The sequence below is a fragment of the Mobula hypostoma genome, chromosome 13, assembly GCF_963921235.1.
Source record: "Mobula hypostoma chromosome 13, sMobHyp1.1, whole genome shotgun sequence".
Classification (NCBI taxonomy): Eukaryota; Metazoa; Chordata; class Chondrichthyes; order Myliobatiformes; family Myliobatidae; genus Mobula; species Mobula hypostoma.
Window position 1 is genome coordinate 60,822,934 of NC_086109.1, and position 21,548 is coordinate 60,844,481.

Below are 21,548 nucleotides of genomic sequence, written 5' to 3' on the forward strand. Positions count from 1 at the left end.
CCTGCTCCCTATTTCAGCAATAGCTCCAGCCTACCCCGTCAAATCTCCAGCAGGGCAACATTTTCTCTCCCTCTCCCGTGCAGTCCCATCTTTCCTGTCAAGTGGTGACCAGAACATTACACAACATTCAGCCTTTCAGTGTTGTAACCAGCTCTATTATAAGAACCCCTACTCTTACGTTCCATGCCTCTTTCATTAAAGAGAAGCATCCTGTCTCTCTTTAGATCCCTGATCTAATTCCCATGTTCAAGGATATATGGCCATAAAAGGTCATTTTGTTCCACCACACCATCATCTCCCGTACATTCCCTAGGCTCATGTCTTTAAGCTCATTACCTCACACTTTATAGACTAACTTCCATTTGCTACTTTTCTGCCTAATTGACCAGACTATCCCTCAGGCTTTCCTCCCCACTGTTGACCACAAGGCCAATTGCTACATATGCAAAGCCACCTGCATTTAAATACAAGCATTCAAATCTCTTCTGTGTTGCTCCGGAATTCAGGAGGACACGCTTCCATTCTTGTTTTGAACTCCAAATTGACTAAATCTTCCAGGACTTGTCTGTCAGGTGCTTAGATTGTCTGAAAGATGGTACTTCCTTCTATCATTTACAAAGGGCTTCCGTGTACTCCTGATGTATGAACAAGGTTCTCATAGTTCCATCAAAAATCAAGAATTCCCAAGAGACAAAAGGGATAAAGTTTTCTCCTCAAATCTTTTCCTTTATTTTGTAACCTCTTTGCTTTCCAGAGCTTGGAAGAGTCTGGTGCAAGTGACACTGCCTGCCCAAGGAAGCCAATTGAGAGCAACCAACAGTAGTTCTTTCAGTGCACAGGTCAGTGTGACTGTCTCCACTGACTGACTGGAGGAGCAGCTAAAATCCAGGTATAATTTTTCTCTCCAAATCCCAATCCCCTTATAAACATAGAAACCCTTTAACGTCACTGACTTAAATCCCATCTACTGCAGACGTGATAAATATGTCTACTAACTGTGGCTCAGTACAGGGTCATCAGCATTGTGACCGTACCTCAGTCTAATTCATAGGGAACATGGCAATAACATCAGTGTGATCATCAAGAGACCCAAAGCAGATGAATTAGTTATCCTCAAAATTACCAGTCAGAACCAGAGTTCAAAAAGATTGGACTATATGTGCACAAACCTTAAAGCTGGTGGAAAAGCCATCAGAAAGGCTAATGGGACATTGACCTTTCCCTCAATATTCAAAGGGAGGTCATGACGTACTTCTTGCAGCATCAGTCACATGCTTTCTGTTTTAACCAGTGTACTTCAAGTAAGAATCAGCAGCCTTGGAGGGGCACACTATAAGTGCACTAGTACAATGCCTCAGGGATTCTGGAGATAAACTGCAAGGCCGTTAAATAAATTTTGCTTATATTTATCATCCGCTGGGATGGAAATCAAGATCAAAGAGACATGATCAGACAGCGTCTCACTCAGGAAATACATTTCAAAGAACAGTGGGAATTTGGGAAGACTCATGCCCAGAGCCCAGTGATGCTCCAGACCACCGGTGCTTTGGAGACTGGGTCAACAGACACTGGGTTAGAGATGTGAGGGGGAAGCAAAAGTGGGAATTGTTGATATGAAGATCAGCAGAGATCTGCTAATATGGAACATGGATACAAGGAGTTGAATAAATTCCTGCTGTTCCTTCCAAAACCACTGTATCATCCCAAAAGTTCCAGCCCATAATAGCAGTCCAAACTCTTCTGTCTGCACCTACTGGGATCCAGCAAATATTAAATTCATGCTACTGACCCAAGATCTAAAATTAACTAAGATCCGTTCTGATCTACAGCTAAATCACAAGCATTGCTTCTGCAATTTTAGCCAATAGCATTTGTAACTCATAGACTTAAGGTTGTGGACAATTCTCAGAACCTTGTACCAAGTCCCCTCCTTTACTCCCTGTATACCCATGACTGTGTCGCCACCCACAGCTCTAATCTGCTAATTAAATTTGCCAATAACACTACATTGAATGGCCTAATCTCAAACAATAACAAGGTAGCCTACAGGAAGGAAGTAATCTCTCTGACACAGTGGTGTCAAGAAAATAACTTCTCCCTGAATGTTGCAAAAACAAAGGAGCTGGATGTGGATTACAGGAGGAATGGAGACAGGCTAACCCTTATTGAAATCAACGGTTCTGGAGTTGAGAGGGTAAACAGCTTCAAGCTCCTCGGCATCCACATCACTGAGGGCCTACATGCTCTGTACACACCAGCTGTGTGGTGAAAAAGGTACAACAGCACCTCTTTTACCACAGACGTTTGAGGAAGTTTGGTATCCTAAGATCTTTCTACAGGGGCACAATTGAGAGTATCCTGACTGGCTGCATCACTGCCTGGTATGGGAACTGCACCGCCCTCAATCTCAGGACTCTGCAGAGAGGGGCACAGGCAACCCAGCACATCTGTAGTTGTGAACTTCCCACTATTCAGGACATTTACAAAGACAGGTGTGAAAAAAGGGCCCGAAGGATCATTGGGGACCCGAGCCATCCCAACCACAATCTATTCCAGTTGCTATCATTCAGGAAACAGTACCACCGCATAAAAGCCAGGACAAACGGGCTCTGGGACTAGGCCATCAGACTGATTAACTCATGCTGATTTGAGTGTATTTCTATGTTACATTAACTGTTCTATTTATTATAAATTACTGTGATTGCACATTGCACATTTAGACGGAGAAGTAATGTAAAGATTTTTACTCATGTATGTGAAGGATGTAAGAAATAAAGTCAATTCAATTAATGTAATCCCAGGAATATGGATACTTAAAAACTGTTCTTCCGTTCAGAGGACAATGATCAGAGTTTCTGTGGTACACATTTCCCCATGATCAAACCCAGTCGAGTCTACAGAGTTTCAGCTTGTACCATTGTTACTCTGGAGAACAGTTCTCTGGCCTGCCACTGAGGTGGCTTGGCAATTCCAGAATCTGCTGACTACCAATCTCGGTAGCTCTTCTAGAGGGAATTCAATTATGGGTTAGGATCCAACTTTGGTTTCGCAAATGCATGATAGAACTGCACAGGAATATTCCCCATTATTATAAGAGAGGGGGAAATGGCTGGGTGAGTGACCAGAAAGGGTACTGTCTGTGTTTGAGATGGTAAAGCCTGTCAAAGTTTCATATTAAAAATTTCAGATTTCTATGGGGAATGAAGATGGGTAAGTTACAATATTCGTTAATTAGCACATAACTGGAATACTGCATCGACTTCCAGTTATCAAATAAAGGCCCTATATTGCCTAGCTAGAGTGGACATGGAGAGGATGTTTCCAATGGTAGGGAAAGTCTAGGACCAGAGGGCACAGTCTCAATAGAAGGACATGCCTTTAGAACAGAGATGAAGAGAAATTTGTTTAGCCAGAGGGTGGTGAGTCTGTGGAATTCATCACCACAGGCAGCTGTGGAGGCCAAGTCATTGGGTCTATTTTAAGCAAAGCCTGATGGGTTCTTGATTAGTAAGGCGCCAAGAAAGAGAAGATAAAGCATAGTCAATGAATTGCGTGGCTTAATTCGGCTGTTGTGCCTTATGGACTTATTACAGCATGTGCAGATTTACCCAAATAGTTTTGGAGATTAGAGGTTGGGGATTCCTGAGAGAAGCCAGAGTAGTCCTCCTTTGAGTAAAGGAGGTTGAGAGGAGATTTGATAGAAGATCATGACAGGTTTTCCCAATAGCAGATGCATCAAGGACCAGGAAGCAAAGTGAGGGACAAAAGGCACTGAAAGAAAAGGTTCCTTTGATTGGTGTGGAGATGATCTGGAGCCCATTGTGAGTGTGGTAGAAATGGGATTGTATAGGCAGGAGAGAAAGACATTCGCAAGGCTATGGAGAGAGGGTCTAACTAGCTGCCTCCCCTTTAGGACCAGTTCTGAGATTTTATTTCACCATCCAGAATATATTCTCAACAAGTGAACAGTGAAGGGGCTTTGAGGAACGGAAATGCTATTCCCACTGTTTAATGTTATTGGAAACCCAATACTTCACAATAATTGTTCATGGCAGGTGAAGTTTCCAGCCTTAAGTGCAAATTTATGCCAGTTTATGTCAGTTGGAATTTGCTCAACATGGACATGAAAATTTTGTACCCTCAGTAATAGTGATCATAATTTCACCTTTTAAATGGGCTAGACTTATACTTTCCTCTAAATCAGGGGTGGCCAACCTTTTACATTCCATGCATCAATTTTTTCCACTCACAAGTTCAGATGCACCATACAACTCTTATACCCCCATTCAATTCTTGTAAAAATGTTAATATAGAACTCGTGCGTGAAAAAATTGACGCATGGAATATAAAAGGATGGCCACCCCTGCTCTAAATTTTAAAAAATTGCCCTAATAATTAGAGACCAGTATTGGGCTTACCAAAAGATACAATGCCAGGGGTGAAACAAGATAGGCCTAGGAGGAGCCCATACTCTCTAACTGATGTTCTCGCAGTCTTAGCACAAAGAAAGCCTCTTTGCCTCAGCTTGGTATTAAATCATGGGAGCCAGGACTAGGATTTCCATATATGTGGTCTATACTAATGGCATTCATTGTGAGGCTGAATGTTAATAGAATTCTCAAATACCCCCACTTCAATTCAATTTGTCATTGCTCCGTACAGTTTAATTATCTGTGCCACATGATGACATGTCAATGAGAGTGAACTATAGACAACCATCCATCAGTACATTCACGCTGCATGCGCTTGTGTTGGGACTGGGTCTGCACACTGGCCTGTTACCCCTAGGAAGTAATGTTTTGTTGGTTCAATTGGCAAGTTAGCGGGAACGAACTACTTTGGGAAATATTAACATGAAATATTCTGCTTTCAAAAGGGCAAATTATTCTTCTTTACCACAGCACCAGACTTATAATTAGCAATTTTGTACCAGAATGGGACCAGCTTCACACAGCAGGACTATCCATTCAAACTGATTAAAGACAGTGAAGTGTCCCTCTTGTGCTTTATAGGGGAAGAAAATAAACAAACTTTGAAAATAAGAACAGTGTGATGTTAAACTTACATAATCAGCAAATAATATAATGAACACACAATATGAGCACTTCATCAGTCTTGCAATTAGCTTCATTGGAAACAGCTGTGACTGGGGATTGGACAGAGGCCTTCTGTGCTCTCGGGTCAGACCAACAAGTCTTGAGATTTGGCTAATCCACTTGCATTCTTTAAGTATCCTGGTAATTTAGGAGTGAGTTATGACATAAGATCCTTAACTCAAGAGATTAATTTTGTTTCCCTTTTCACAGGTGTAGACAGTTTCCGGTATTTGCTGTCTTACTTCAGATTTCCAGCACCCGCAGTTCTTTTTTGCTTTCACTTCTGATAATTTAGGTGGTGACAGAGAGAAAATGACTAAGACACCAATTCTTCACATCCATCAAGGTCTCCCACTGCCTATCATGGCTGGCTTATTCATTGCCTACAGTACTACACCTTCTGTTTGATTTTTTTTACATTTACATCTAGCATAACCCAAAACTCAAGGACATATAACTGAAACCTGCTTCAAGCACAACAACCTCTCACGATAGGGCCAACAGTTCTAGAGGAATTAATCACCAAAACGTCAAGAAAATCCGCCATTTCACATTGATTGTGCTGAACAGAAGCTATGGAGTGCACAGTGTGTGAAATGCAGGCTGTGGTATTCACTCAGTTAAGCCTACCTCTATTTCTAAACAGTATTCAACTTTAAAAAAAAACAATACTTGCACAGATATTTTTACTAAGCCAAAATTATGTAAACGTAAATCAAAAAATCTACAGCTGCTAAAAATCTGAAATAAAAACAGAAAATGCTGGAGTTACTCAGGACAGGCAGCATCTGTAGGAAGAAAAACGGGTAATATTTCTACCGGAAGGGTCTGACAAAGGGTCTTTACACAAAACATTAAATCTGTTCCACTTCTGTATGTGTGGCCTGATCTGCTGAGTATGTCTCACATCACACTAAAGACCAGAAAATGCAAACACAAATTTCTGTTTGACACTTTTGAAACCATTATTAGTTCTTTGGTATTTCAAGAACAGAATTCTTTGATCAGCTCAAGAATCCACCCAGAATCTAGAACCCATTCTGAATGCATCCACTCCCCAATCTTTGACCAAGCATGAACTCAAGATGAGGACTGGTAGCCATCAGCTGAAGGAAAACAAACAGTCTTTAGCACCACAAAAACCAGAGCAGTACCTTGTTACGAATACAGCAGCATCCACAGCTGGATAGTCATCCTTCCCACCGGGCACCTGGTTATTCCCCAGGTATCGTGCTGCAAACTCTCTGTGCTGCCAATGGCAGAAGCTCTCCAGTGACTTCTCTCCATGGTGACCAATCGACAGCTGCTCCTGTGAACAGGTTTCCAAAATGCATTGTGCAAATGAAACAAATTCAAATTCATAAGCTGCCTACAGTAAAAATAGCACTGCCACATTACTGCAGACAACCTTACTTAGTAAGGCCCATCAGAAGCTAGTCACATAGACCATTGGATTCTTATGGTCTTTCCCCCTACACCTCTCTTCTCTACATTTGAAATGGACAGTTAACCTACCAACTAGTGTAATTGGGATATGGGAAGAAACCAGGGCTGTATCAAGATATCTTCAAGCAGTGGTGCCTCAGAAAGGCGGCATCCATTAAGGAGCCCAATCACCCAGGACATGCCCTCATCTCATTGTTACCATCAGGAAGGAGGTACAGAAGCCTGAAATATATACATTTACTGTAATTGATATTTTTCTTTCCATGTTATGTATTGCATTCTACCACTGTTACTGCTGCCAAGTTAACAAATTTCACGACACATGCCAATGATAATAAACCTGATTCTGATTCTGCAGGGGAAACCTAATTATTTGGCCAGAGGGAAAACATGCAAACTCCGTACACAGCATTAGAAGTCAGGACCAAACATGAGGCACTCGCTCTAAAGGCTACCATTCAGCCCCACAGCTTGTTTCAGAACAGAAATACGCTGGCATTCTGATACATCGGCTCACCAAGTTGAGTCGAGAATGTTGTCACGGTCACAAGTATGGTGAGGCACAAGTGCAATGAAAGACTTGCCTATAACAGCATCAAAGGGAAAACAGAACAAAAATTAAACATAAATACACCAAGACAGTGAAGAGAGAAAAAAAACTGAGAAAAAAAACAAGACACGAGTGCAAAAATGTGTTGCAGTTTAATGAGGAATGGCTATGATGTGGATTGATGTGCTATGAAAACGTTCATGATACTTGAACCGATTCTCAAAGATTAGAAAAGCTCAGTAAAGTATACCGAAGCCAACCATTCAGCAAGTTTGATAGAGGCCAGTCATGTGACTAAGTTACAGCTGTGATTAATAGCTTAAGTTGTACTGGGTGAAATCCAGAAGTGCATATTGTTCACCGCTATTCAACATAACAGAGACAGAGTGTGACTGGTGTTCAGACACAGAGCACCCCAGAGTTAAATGACCACGAGAAAGGACCAAAAGGCTGTACAGCCTCCTGCTCTACCTCACTTACCGGACGGTTGTGAAGCAAAACTAGTTTGGTGACTCGAATATTGATCTTAATTCCCAGACTGTGATGCTGAAACATGTTGTATACCTGCCAAACAAAATAAAACTGTTAGCCGTCGGAATAACTTAAAAAGCTGCATACTGTCCAAAGCTGGCTATGAAACCCGGCACTGCCCATATTTTACAATGAGCTTATTTTGTACTTTTAAATCTCACATGGGAGGGTGAAGTGGAAAGAGACGGAGATCAATCAACATTCCCCCACCTTCAATTGCCTGTCCAAGTATCATATCATGTTAACAACTCCTTTAAACCCACTCACAAACTCCTAATGAAAGCTGTAGCTATTGGGACCCATGCAGGATCACACTAGTCTTACCTCTGTTTGGGATAAGTGCAACAGTATTGGTTTCAATCCTACTCCAGTCCCATCACTGGTCCTTATTTGGTCCTTTTTTGACTATGCTGCTTCCTGCACCCATGCAGAACTTCAAAGCTTCACCAATTTTGCTACTAATTCCCATCACGTTGACTCTTCCCCAGCTCTGGAACCCAGAGAGAACCTTTGCTCTCACTGCTGAGTCCATGGTTATTTGCAAGTTGTTTGATTTCTAGCTCTTCCTGGAAAGTCTGAAGAAAGGTTAACCCTGTTTCTCCCTCTACGGATTCTACGCTATCAGCTAACTTGCTTTTCTTTCAGGGTTAAAACTTTCCTCAGATTAATAGATTTAAGATGGGTTGTGCAACTGTTCTGACAGGTGGCACATTTCAACAAAACATCGCAAACTACTTGAGGGAGGGCGGTGGTGGGAATGAGGGCGAGGTGATAGAAGGTGGAGTGAGGGTCATCGCTACAAGACACCAGAGCTGGAGGAATGCAGAAATGAAGGAAGATTGGATTGCCAAGTTATAGGTGCTGAGAGAAAATGAGAATGGCACGTCTCTACAGTGTATGCAACAGAAGAGCAAATCAAAGGATGACCTTAAAGTACCCTGCCCATACTCCCGGGCAGTGGATAGGCAGAAACAGACCCTAGATGCCTGTGGATGTCACCTACAGAAATGGGCCAAGTGCCTGACCAAGAAATGGCTGGAGCAAGTAACCAAATAGCAAAACTAAATGTTCCCAGTGCTAAAATAGCAAACTAGTGAGCCTTTGAGATGACCATGTATAGACACCAAATCAATAATAAATTCTGCCTACTCACAACATTGACTCATTTCAACTTCAGCTATTATTTTTGTAATAACTGTTTCACACTCTATAAATTGACTCCAATTGGCTTTTGCTGTTCTCAGCTCAAATTATTATCCTTCCCCCACCCCCAGTCCTTTATTTCTAACTATGCAGCATCAATAGAAAAACTTTCTCACATTAATCTTCCTTTAGCTGACTCAGTGCCAAAACGCCTGAGCTGCTTGTATTAAGGATGATTAATAAAAATATACTTAATGCACAACTGAAGTTACGGATCAGTTCATTTTAATCGATAAAGAGAATTGCATAAATTTCATTTATTTGACATTTGGACTTCTGATTGTGCAGTTACACAGCACCATTTGTTGGACTAACTGGAAGGTACATATTATAGCCAGAGACGAGGGTGATATGGTGTAGGGCAATCCTATGTCTTCACAGCCTATATACTTATGGTAACAGTGCCTCCCTTGAATATTAACAACCGACTGCACCTTGTGTACATGCCTCTACAGTTTCAGAATCAATTTCCTTTATATGTGGATGAGCATAAAAGGTTCGATGCTGTCCTTCCCAAGGCAGGAGATTCCCAGTTCTACACAGTACTGTTGCCTAGGCATTGCCACGAACTGGGGAAACTTCAACATAACCCTTCTTGAAACCTCCTCCTTCTAAAGAAGTTGCAAGAACAAACTTGCACATAGCATATAGTATCAATACAGAGCAAAGTTGAAAAACAAAATGAAGGAGGACCTCAGCAAGTCAAGCAACACCAGGGAGGGAAATAGTCACGTCAAGATGCTTCAAGAGGACAACAGTTGAAACTTCAGGAAATGGCTCAAAACATGGTAGAATAATCTCTGCAGAGAGCTCTGTGGAGCACTGCAGTATAGAAACAAGCTATTTGGCCCATCTAGTCCATTCTGAACCACTATTCTGCCTAAACCCATTGACCTGCACCTAAACCACAGCCCTCCAATCCAAGCAACACACATCAAAGTTGCTGGTGAACGCAGCAGGCCAAGCAGCATCTATAGGAAGAGGCGCAGTCGATGTTTCAGGCCGAGATTTATCCAAACTTCTCTTAAATGTTGCAATCATACCTGCATCCACTACTTCTGCTGGCAGCTCATTCCATATTTGCATGATGTCCCGAAGTCATTCCCCCCTCAGGTTTCCCGTATATTTCACCTTTCACCCATAACCTACGACCTCTACTTGTCTCACCCAATCTCAGTGGGAAAAGTTTGCTAACATTTGCCCTATCTACACTCCAGAGTGATTCAATTGGCTATAAGATTACAGGGATTGATGTAGACTCATGGTTAAATATGTCAAGGCAAAAGGGAATAATACTTACCCAGGAGCCAAGCTTATAGAAGAATAAAGTATAAAAACAAAGAGACCGTGCTAGAATCTCACAGGTCAAGTCTCAGCTGGAGTAATGGGAAAACTGAGCACCAGACTTAACGAACACCACCAAAATCTGTAGAGATGCTCTGTGTCCTTTAAAGATGTAATGCAAAAAGGAAACTTGGTAATTATAAAGTGGAAAAATTACAACTAATCTCCTTGGAATAGAAATGTAGAAGATCTTGTAGTAGTCATCTAGCTAATGAAACCCCTTAACCAGAGGTTAACAATTCAAAGATCGAAATTAACAATGTCAGCCAGTTGTGGCAATCTCGTTGAGCTAAGTGAATTAACGATATAAGTAGGTATCAAAGGACATGATCTAATTTTCATTCGAGCAGCTTTTCTCAACCTTTTTGCCCTGGAGAAACCCCTGAAATAATTTTCAGGGGTCAGGGAACCCCTGTGTAAACATTATTATATCTACAGCTCTATGCTAGCGTGATCAGTAAGTTGTAGATTCAATAATCCAAAATTAATTGTCAATGCTCTTTTGCGTAATGAATTTTTAGCCAATCTTTCTTGGGGAAAAAAAAACAGGTAGTCATGCTTAGCTTAAATTCAAGAAAAGTAATCTTTCTCTCCCTTTCATAAAGTTTTAAAGCTCATAAGGCAAACATAATAAATATCTGTTAAAGTGCTGGCTTAAGCCAAAAAGGGATTTAATTTTTTCTAAAGGTAAGCTCAGTAGGTTTAATTTAAATAAAGACTGCAAGTTGATTTTAATTAATGCTATTTACAACATAAAAACTTATTTGTTGAAGCAGTGTGTTGTGATAATGTCAGGATTTTCTCTTTTTAAGAAAGAGAAACAAAACCTCTCATGGAGCCAACCATTGATGGGGCACCATCAGTACAGATGCCAACACAGTTCCTCCTAGACAGACCTTTTCTTTCCAGATATGAAGACCAAACATTAAATATACCTTGGCCTTTACTTGTTTTGGGCACCTCTTTGCAACAGGAAAAAGTCTTCTTGAATTTCACGAGTTACAAATCTTACAAATGCTACTTGACATTTATTGGTGAAATCTGTTGACTCACTAATCCAGATTGAGAAGCTGCTGTTTTTCAGTTTATTACACAAACCCTCTTTACATGTCCTCAATACGTTGACTTATCATACCGTTTAAGAGTGAAACCTTTTCAATTTCTCATACTGTACCTTGACCTAGTATTTTATCCATTATAATTTTACATGCTAGCATTATTAGGTTCTCACCAATTGTGTGACTTTTCCTTTTCTGGGTAATAAGTTCTGCTACTAAATATCTTGCTTTCTGACTCATTTTACTGACTGTGACTTTATTAACAAAAGCATTACTCTGTTTTGAGATTCCAATGGCCGCTAAGAATAATCAGCACTTTTCCATATCATATGGCTGTGATTTATAGTTAATTGTCTTTTCAATTTTGTTGGAGCCATTGTTACATTTGTAATTTGTTTGCGACAGACTAGGCACAATGGAATAGCACAACTTGGATCACCAGTCCATATAAAACCCATTGATAAGTGGCTTTCATGGTAAAAACGGGCAATATAAGAAGAATGGAATAACAAGAATAGCATAATAGATAACTAAACGAGAAAACTGCAAAAAAATACAAAAATTTCACAGAACAATTCTCTTCAAACCTGCAGAATCCACCTTATGGAATGATTACAACAACAGCAAGCCAGCAGCTGAGTTGCGGTGCATAAAAATTTCTTCTTTAGAATGAAAGTTTCCCTCTAATTTTCTACTACACCAGTAGAGTTTGTTCACTCCCATAAGTCAGTCAGCAGCATGCAAGGGGTAGTTAGGGAAGGTCATTCAGGAGGGAGAGGCTGACATCACAGCCAAGTTGGGCAAGTCCATTCAATGCTTGGAAAACACACTCCACACTCCTCATCAGCCTACCATCCTCCCCTCCATGCAATACAGACTCATCAATTAGCAACAGCCTCCCCATTTCACATCAAAAACTGAAAATGGGCTCAACCAAATAAACACAGTCCTTCTGCGCACTACCACACTGGACTGGGAGACAGCTAACGAAATTGCTAACAGGGCTGCTTGATCCCTGTCCACCACTGCAAATGCTATCGTTGTGCATTGCACAAAGTTCAGAAAATAATGTTTTTTTTTTAAATCACGATCTCTTGCGGAACCCTGGCTGATAAACCCTGCACAGGAGACACATTTGCAAAGTGCTTAAGGCTGGAAATTAAATATTTATAAATTTCCTCAAAATATATTAGTAAAATTATTAATAAGTATTCATGAAATTTGGGAAGGGTAGGGAAAATTCTAAATATGGGGTTGCTCCAACACTAAGAAAGGAGATGAAGGCAGCATGGGGGAAGAATCTGCTCAAAAATTAAATTGAGGATCTGTTGAGCAGAGCTAAGAAGCAGCAAATGCAAGAAACGTTAGCGGGAGCCAGCAATGACAAGAAACGTCATGGTGACGAAAGGTGCATATAATCGTGAAAGATATTAGCCTACACATAAACCAAACAAACTAGCGACAGTAGTTCAGAGGCAAATTCGTGGAGTGCACAAGAGATTGTTTTCTTGTTCAAAATGTTGAAGAACCAACCAGAGTGCAGATCATTTAAGATACAATAAAGTACAAAGAGGGAGGTTCAATAACGATTTGGAAGTTAAGGGTCCCGGGAGAACAATTTGTGTTGCTTGTGTAAGAGGAGGTGACAAAGGTGACTGATGAGGGTGGTGCAGTGAATGTTGTGCTGATCCAGATTAAGACACATGATCCCTCAGAGGCTTGGTAAAGTGGATTCAAAATTGATTATCCAAAGAGGGTAGAAGATTGAGATGTTATTCTGACTGGAGGTCTATGACAAGTGGGGTTCTGCAGGAATCAGTGCTGGGCCATCTGTAGTTTATAATGAGTGTCTAAATGATCTGGATAAAAATGTAGGTGGGCTGATTAACAAATCTGCACACAATACAAAAATTGGTGGAATCGTGGATAGTATGGACATCTGTCAAAATATTCAACAGGATGTATTGTAGATCAGTAAGCAGAAATGGCAGGTGGAGCTTAATCTGGACAAGTCTGAGGTGTTGCACCTCGGAAAATTAAATGCCAAAAAGAATACAATATATGTCAGAACCCTTGGGAGCATTCATATTCAGGGAAACCTTGGGGTGCAAGCGCATGGCTCCCTAAAAGCAGAAACACATGTAGAAAGGGTAATACAGATGGCTTATTGCATGTTTACCCTCACAAGTTGGTGTGGAGAGTATAAATATAATGAGGTCATGTTGCAGCCGTAGAAAACTTCAGTTGGGATACACTTGAGTCTCAAGTGCAGTTCTGGTCACTGCATGATAGAAATGGATGTGAAGGGTGTCATCGCTGTCTCCCGCTAACGTTTCTTGTCATTGGATTGTATTCTCTGGAGCAGAAGGCTAAGGAGTGACCTCACAGTAGTATATAAAATTATGAGAGCACAGATAGAGAGAAGCATGCTATTCTCCCCAGGGAAATTTTACAGGGCATTGATTTAAGAAGCGATGGGGTAAGTGCAAAGATTTGAGGTTTTTCATTTGCGTATACGCACAGAAACGGGTAGGTGCTTGGAACACACTGTCAGGAAGCTGGTAGAAGCAGACCCAATAGCAATGTTGAACAGGCATTCAGACAGATAAATGACCAGGCAGGGAATGGAGGGATGGGGACCATGTGCAGGCAGTTGGGATTAATTCAAATTGGCACAGTCAACAAGGGCCAAAAGTGCTCGCTCCTACGCTGTACTGTCTGTTTTAAATTCTGCCAGCAAACGGTTACCACGTGAGAAAATTTAACATTAAAATTAAAAGTAGGTTAGTTCAATTGGAAATCTAACCAAAGCAAACTAAGGGCCAAGGAAAAAATGGCTATGGTAGATTGGGAGATTTGAAGGAAAAACCATAAACAACGACTACCTTTTACAGAATTAATACATAGTTTTACAATTTTTTTTACAAGACAAAAGAAAAATCCAGATGAAATGTGGACTATAGGGTAACAAAGCATTGGAGTTCCCAATCAGGAGCTATGGAGGATACACTATAGATAATATTCAAAAATGCATCAAGAAATCCACCTTGAAGGGAAACTAGGATTAGGGCAAGAACATTACACAAAGACTAAAAACAGGGATGGTCTTTGTGAATGGAGGACCAGACCGGTTGGGTTGGATAGACCAACCATGCATCATTTAACGAAACAGTCCATTACTGTTGCAACAAGACCAAGGCAACTTTAATGCTTGGGCCGATTAAGTGGCAAGTAACATTCATGCACCAAAGTGCTGGCAATGACCACCTCAATTAGGAAAGTCTAAACAGGTACCTTGATGTTAAACAGCATCACTGGAGATGCTCTAGACAATGACAAATTTGAAATGGACCCTTCAAATAAACACTTTGGCTATAAAGAGGATTAAAGGTGGGTATCCTGTGACCTAGTAGTCCAGATCTTTTTCTACCATCTGCAAGTGTGTGTCCAGGTGTGACACAATAGACAATAGGTGCAGGAGTAGGCCATTCGGCCCTTTGAGCTAGCACCGCCATTCACTGTGATCATGGCTGATCGTCCACTATCAGTATCCAGTTCCTGCCTTATCCCCATAACCTTTGATTCCGCTATCTTTAAGAACTCTATCCATCTCTTTCTTGAAAGCATCCAGAGACTTGGCCTCCACAGCCTTCTGGGGCAGAACATTCCATATATCCACCACTCTCTGAGTGAAAAAGTTTTTGCTCAACTCTGTTCTAAATGGCCTACCCCTTATTCTTAAACTGTGGCCTCTGGTTCTGGACTCACCCATCAGCGGGAACATGCTTCCTGCCTGCAGCGTGTCCAATCCCTTAATAATCTTATATGTTTCAATAAGATCCCCTCTCAGCCTTCTAAATTCCAGAGTATACAAGCCCAGTCGCTCCAATCTTTTGACATATGACAGTCCCGCCATCCCGGGAATTAACCTTGTGAGCCTACGCTGCACTCCCTCAATAGCAAGAATGTCCTTCCTCAAATTTGGAGACCAAAACTGCACACAGTACTCCAGGTGTGGTCTCACCAGGGCCCTGTACAGCTGCAGAAGGACCTCTTTGCTCTTATACTCAATCCCCTTGTTATGAAGGCCAGCATGCCATTAGCTTTTTTCACTGCCTGCTGTACTTGCATGCTTGCTTTCAGTGACTGATGTACAAGAATACCTAAATCTCGTTGTGCTTCCCCTTTTCCTAACTTGACTCCATTTAGATAATAATCTGCCTTCCCATTCTTACCACCAAAGTGGATAACCTCACATTTATCCACATTAAACTGCATCTGCCATGCATCTGCCCACTCACCCAGCCTGTCCAAGTCACCCTGCATTTTCATAACATCCTCCTCACATTTCACACTGCCTCCCAGCTTTGTGTCATCTGCAAATTTGCTAATGTTACTTTTAATTCCCTCATCTAAATCATTAATATACATTGTAAACAGCTGCGGTCCCAGCACTGAACCCTGCGGTACTCCACTGGTCACCGCCTGCCATTCCGAAAAGGACCCATTAATCGCTACTCTTTGTTTTCTGCCAGCCAGCCAATTTTCAATCCATGTCAGTACTCTGCCCCCAATACCATGTGCCCTAATTTTGCCCACTAATCTCCTATGTGGGACTTTATCAAAGGCTTTCTGAAAGTCCAGGTACACTACATCCACTGGCTCTCCCTTGTCCATTTTCATAGTTACATCCTCAAAAAATTCCAGAAGATTAGTCAAGCACGATTTCCCCTTCGTAAATCCATGCTGACTCGGACCAATCCTGTTACTACTATCCATGTGTCATAATTTCATCTTTTATAATTGACTCCAGCATCTTTCCCACCACCAACGTCAGGCTAACCGGTCTATAATTCCCTGTTTTCTCTCTTCCTCCCTTCTTGAAGAGAGGGACAACGTTAGCCACCCTCCAATTCACAGGAACTGATCCTGAATCTATAGAGCATTGGAAAATGATTACCAATGCATCCACGATTTCTAAAGCTACCTCCTTAAGTACCCTGGGATGCAGACCATCAGGTCCTGGGGACTTATCAGCCTTCAGACCCAACAGCCTATCCAACACCATTTCCTGCCTAATATAAATTTCCTTCAATTCATCCATTACCCTAGGTCTTTTGGCCACAATTATATCTGGGAGATTGTTTGTGTCTTCCCTAGTGAAGACAGACCCAAAGTACCTGTTCAACTCGTCTGCCGTTTCCTTGTTCCCCATAATAAATTCACCCGCTTCTGTCTTCAAGGGCCCAATTTTGGTCTTAACTATTTTTTTCCTTTTCACATACCTAAAGAAGCTTTTACTATCCTCCTTTATATTCTTGGCTAGTTTACCTTCGTAACTCATTTTTTCTTCGCGTATTGCCTTTTTAGTTACCTTCTGTTGCTCTTTAAAAGATTCCCAATCCTCCGGCTTCCCACTCGTCTTTGCTATGTTATACTTCTTCTCTTTTATTTTTATACTGTCCATTACTTCCCTTGTCAGCCACGGCCTCCCCTTACTCCCCTTAAGATCTTTCTTCCTCTTTGGAACGAACTGATCCTGCACCTTCCGCGTTATTCCCAGAAACACTTGCCATTGCTGTTCCACTGTCATCCCTGCTAGGGTATTGTTCCATTGAACTTTGGCCAGCTCCTCCCTCATAGCACCATAGTTCCCTTTGTTCAACTGTAATACTGACACTTCCGAGTTTCCCTTCTCCCTCTCAAATTGTAGATTAACAAACTCACCACCATGAACAACGATGCAGATCACTTGACTGACATCCCAACCATCACTTGAAACATTTCATTCTCTGCTTCATCTACACACTGGGCTGCAGAAACTCATCTGGCTACTCCAACAGCATCTCTAAAACTGTAGCCTTAACCAAGGAGAAAGACAGAGTAAAAAAGTTCACTTTCTGCAGAGCTTCAGTTCATAGGAACAGTTACCTGAGGAGAGTAACACACCAAATTTAAAAAGTGACCAGGGGCTGTCAGGGCTCTCTGCGGAGCTTGAGATCATTTACAATATTTGGTACTTGGCAAGGACCAATAAAAAGTTAAGTTTAATCTGGGCACCCATTGTGTGAGGGGAGAGGGTTAGAATGGGGGAACTGAGGCTTTGACTCAACAAGCTTCAGCGAGAAAAGGCAGCGACTAGGGCGGCATCCCTGTCGAGTTTCTGTTTGTTTATTAGTACCCAACTAGAATAACAAGAATGGATCCCTGGGAAGTAGTGTGCTCCTCATGCATGATGTGGGACATCTAGAAGACTGTCGGTCTCCCTGATTGCTACTTTTGTGAGAAGAGTATCTTGGTGCATCTCTTTACAGACCACATTAGGGAACTGAAGCTGGATGACCTTGGGTCCATTCAGGAGAATGAGATGATAAATTGGAGCTAAAGGGAGATGTGGGAGGCATGTAGCTGGGTAACTGTCAGGAGATGGAAAGGGAAAAGGCAGATAGTGCAGAGCACTCATGTGACCATTCCCATCAATAGTAAGCATACTGCTTTGAATACTGTTGTTGGGGGTCGGGGGGGGGGGAAGAGACCACAGTCTACCAGGGCAAAGCTACAGCAACTAGGACTCTGACACTTAGTCTGGCTCTGGGGCTCAGAAGGGAATAGGGGAGACAAGGAGAGTGGTGGTTACGGGGGACTCAGTAGTTAGGAGAACAGACAGGCAATACTGTGGATGCTAGAGGGTCCCAGATGGTTTTTTGCCTAAAAAGGATCACCATTTTCTGAAGGCTTCCTTCCAGGTCAGACACTGCCTTGACTCAGCTTTCTTTTAGGTCACCGTGCCCCTAAGACCTCTGCGAGAGCTCCTTCACCACAAGAACTGTTGTAGTCTGAAGCAGAGGGTCACCACCAATTTCTGAAAGGTCAATGCAAATGGGCAAGAAATGGTGGCCTTGTTGGCAACGACATCAATTGACATTTCAATTAATAAAAGTGTATCCAAAACCCTCATGGACAATAGTTTATGGGTACTCAAGTATAACTGAGCAGAGTGAAATGAAAATGGATGGGTAAAGGTTCATTTTGTGGAGTGCAGACACCAGCATTTGTAGAGGAAGGTCTCTTTTGTAGTATTGGGAGTACCATCTTAACTGGGCAAGACCTAAGGTCCGGTCCCACTGGCAAGAATATATCAGATTGCTGCAAGCATTTGAAAAGGCAGGGGCTGTCCAGTCAGAAAAATACTTTAAAGACTTCGACATGATTAGAATCAGAATCAGGTTTATTATCGCCAGAATGTGTCGTGAAATTTGTTAATTTAGTAGCAGCAGTTCAATGCAATACATAATATTGCCGAAAAAAATAATAATAACTAAGTAAATCAAAGAGTATATGTATATTGAATAGATTCAAGTCATGTAAAATCAGAAATAATTGTATATTAAAAAAGTGAGGTAGTGTTCACAAGTTCAATGCCCATTGAGGAAACGGATGGCAGAAGGGAAAAAGCTGTTCCTGAATCATAGTTCAATGCAATACATAATATAGAAGAAAAGTAATAAGATTTAATAAATAAGTAAATCAATTACAATATACGTATATTGAATAAAGTAAAAATCGTGCAAAAACAAAAATAATATATATTAAATAGTGAGGTAGTGTTTACGGGTTCAATGTCCATTTAGGAATCGGATGGCAGAGGGGAAGAAGCTGATCCTGAATCACTGAGTGTGTGCCTTTAGACTTCTGTACCTCCTTCCTGATGGTAACAGTGAGAAAAGGGAATGCCTGGGTGCTGGGGGCCCTTAATAATGGACACTGCCTTTACCAAAACAGCACAGCCGAGTAACCATAGGAAATTGTGTTAGGGACAACAGGAAATACAAAACTACAAGATATAAAGAAAATAACAAATTAGGAAACAAGTATGTGAGGAATATATCAAGATGGGTAAGAAATTTAACTTAGAGGGTATGAGGTAGTAGGTGTTGCTGAGATGTCTTCAGAAGATGGTCAGGGCTGGCAACAGTGTACCATAAGGAAAATGGCGAAAAGGAGAGCAGCCTTGTGGTTAAGGACAAACTAGGGCACCCGAAAGAGAACTCAGGATGAGCAGTCAGTTAAAACTTTTAAAATGTTTCTTGCAAAGCGTGAACAGATTCCTGAGAACAACCACAGTAACACAAGAGTCATAGAGCAAATAATCAGGCCCTTCAGGCCATCCTGTCCATGCTAACCATGAAGTACCATCTATATTAATCCCGTTTCTAAGCATTTGGTCTACAGGCTTCTGTGTCTCGACAACTCAAGTGCTCCTCTAGATATCAACTACACACTGGGGAAGGAAAGCTCTTTCTCAGATCCCCTCATGTTAGATACCTTTCCTATGTTAGCTATTATTCAAACTCAAATTCATTACTCAAATTCAACCCCCCCCCCAAACACACACACCTCCCTTCCCAGCCCCTCCCATGCCAACCTCCTCTGCCCCGGGCAAAACAAGCTTAGCAGTTCCCGCCTTGTCATAACTCAAATGTTCCATCCCGGCAACATCTGGTGAATCTCCTCTGCAAATATCTGAATGAATGCAGAGATTAATAAAGCTCTTAACATTGACAATCATCTCACTTCATCTTTTCTACTTCACGATTTCTACTTTAAAATTCAATGCAAGATGAGTGGTGTTGGAAACTTCAAGCACACTCAAAGTAGTTAGTTACCTGCTGCACTTCTCAATGACCAACAAGGGTCATACACTTGTATACAGTGCTAGATTCAGCTAGTGTTACAGTGGGAATAATTATGTTCTTATGCACAGTGCTCATAGAAGAGAATAACAGCTGTAAATCTGAAATATGAACAGAAAATGCCTCATCAAGTCAGGCAGCATCTGAGGAGAAAGCATGAATATTTCAGATCAATGACCTTTCATTCCAATCATCAGGCCATTAGCTTGAAATGCTAATTCTGCTTCTTGATCTGCAGATGCTATCCATCTTGTTGAGAACTAAGCACCTTCTTCCCCCACCCCACCCGCCAGTTATGAAAGAACTCTTCTCGGGCTTCTAGCCAGGTATGGATATCAATTATAACCAACATTTTGACGACAAACTCTGCCACCTTCTTCAGGGCATATCTAATCCAGTGGTATTTATACCTTCATAGTCCGTCCCTCCTGATTGGATGAAAATTAACCAGTCAGGTTTCCGCTCTCTCACCTCGTTTACAATTGAATTTCAGTTCTTACTTAGAGCAAGACCTTCGTCTTTGTTAAAATTCTTTTCCTTTAGTTTTATTTCAGTGGCTTCCTTTAAACAGGTGATTCCAAAACCAGTGGCTTTGTGCTGAAGTCAATTCTATGGCCGTTATGAATGCCTATACCTGTACCTGGCTGGAAGCCTGGGAAGAATTTATTGTCATATGCCAGGAAAGCACTAGATCCTTTTTTCATTTGTAAGGTTGGTTTTTTACTTTTTTCATTTTTAAATAAGGAAAAATTGATGGGTCAGATGGCAGATAAGGTGGAAATGGCCCCAAACAAGTTAATGTGACAAAGAGTTAATAGCAGTGAAGACCACAGACAATGGGAGAGGTAAGGAGCGATGTAAAACTAAAGAACAAAAAAAATAAGAACTTCAGTAAAGACAAAGAAAAGCAGTGTAGAGATGCCAAGAACAAAGAGGCTTGAGGGATATTATAATATCCATAACATTTTTATAACATTAGTACAAGTAGCTGTGATTGTTAACAGAATGAACATCAATTCATGCATGAAAGCAATCTTATGAAATTTTCAAAAATAACAAGCAATACCAAGAAGGAAAAGCATTACAGCCAGGAGACAAGTACGTGGATCCAGCTGACTCTCTGCATTGTCATCTCCCAGTGCAGGGTCAAACCTATTTTAGAGAATTTCCTTTGCCAGTATTAATACAGAAACTGCTGTGCCAAGTCACAAATGCAGTAAGATGGATGAAATTATTTTTCTTTTAAATAAAAATTTCATTAATGGAGGAAAATAGAGTTGCTAAGTCTTGAAGGAGGAATTTAGGAAGCCTGACAGCAATGGTCTGAAAGTGAAGATCCTCAAGAGGCCAGAATTAAAGAACTACAGGTGTCCAGATGCAAAAGTGTTGAGATTTTCAGCAGCAAGGAGAAATCACAGGGATTTAAAAACAATGGGAATTTTAAAGCGGAGATTAGTGTGTCAAGATGCAAAGTTACAAAGACATTGCCAATGGAGACAACAGCAGCATAACCCCACCTAAACATCCACGAGCCAAGCTCACCAGTGATCAAAGCAGCTTCTAGAGTTTGTTAGAAAGATTTCATGGAATTTGTTTTCCTTGCCAAGAGCTGCATTGCAGCTACCCT

General features: G+C 41.3%; 1 protein-coding gene across 3 annotated transcripts in view; it reads right to left on the reverse strand.

Annotated features, from left to right (window-relative positions):
- Window positions 1–21,548, reverse strand: part of adamts17 (ADAM metallopeptidase with thrombospondin type 1 motif, 17) — a 435,095-nt gene that overhangs the window by 384,780 nt on the left and 28,767 nt on the right. For all 3 annotated transcript variants that reach the window (XM_063065786.1, XM_063065788.1, XM_063065787.1), the window contains 2 exons: window positions 7,573–7,656; window positions 6,251–6,405 (listed from right to left, as the gene is read on the reverse strand). In XM_063065786.1, the coding sequence (XP_062921856.1) occupies window positions 6,251–6,405; window positions 7,573–7,656 (239 nt within the window). The remainder of the gene's footprint in view (window positions 1–6,250; window positions 6,406–7,572; window positions 7,657–21,548) is intronic.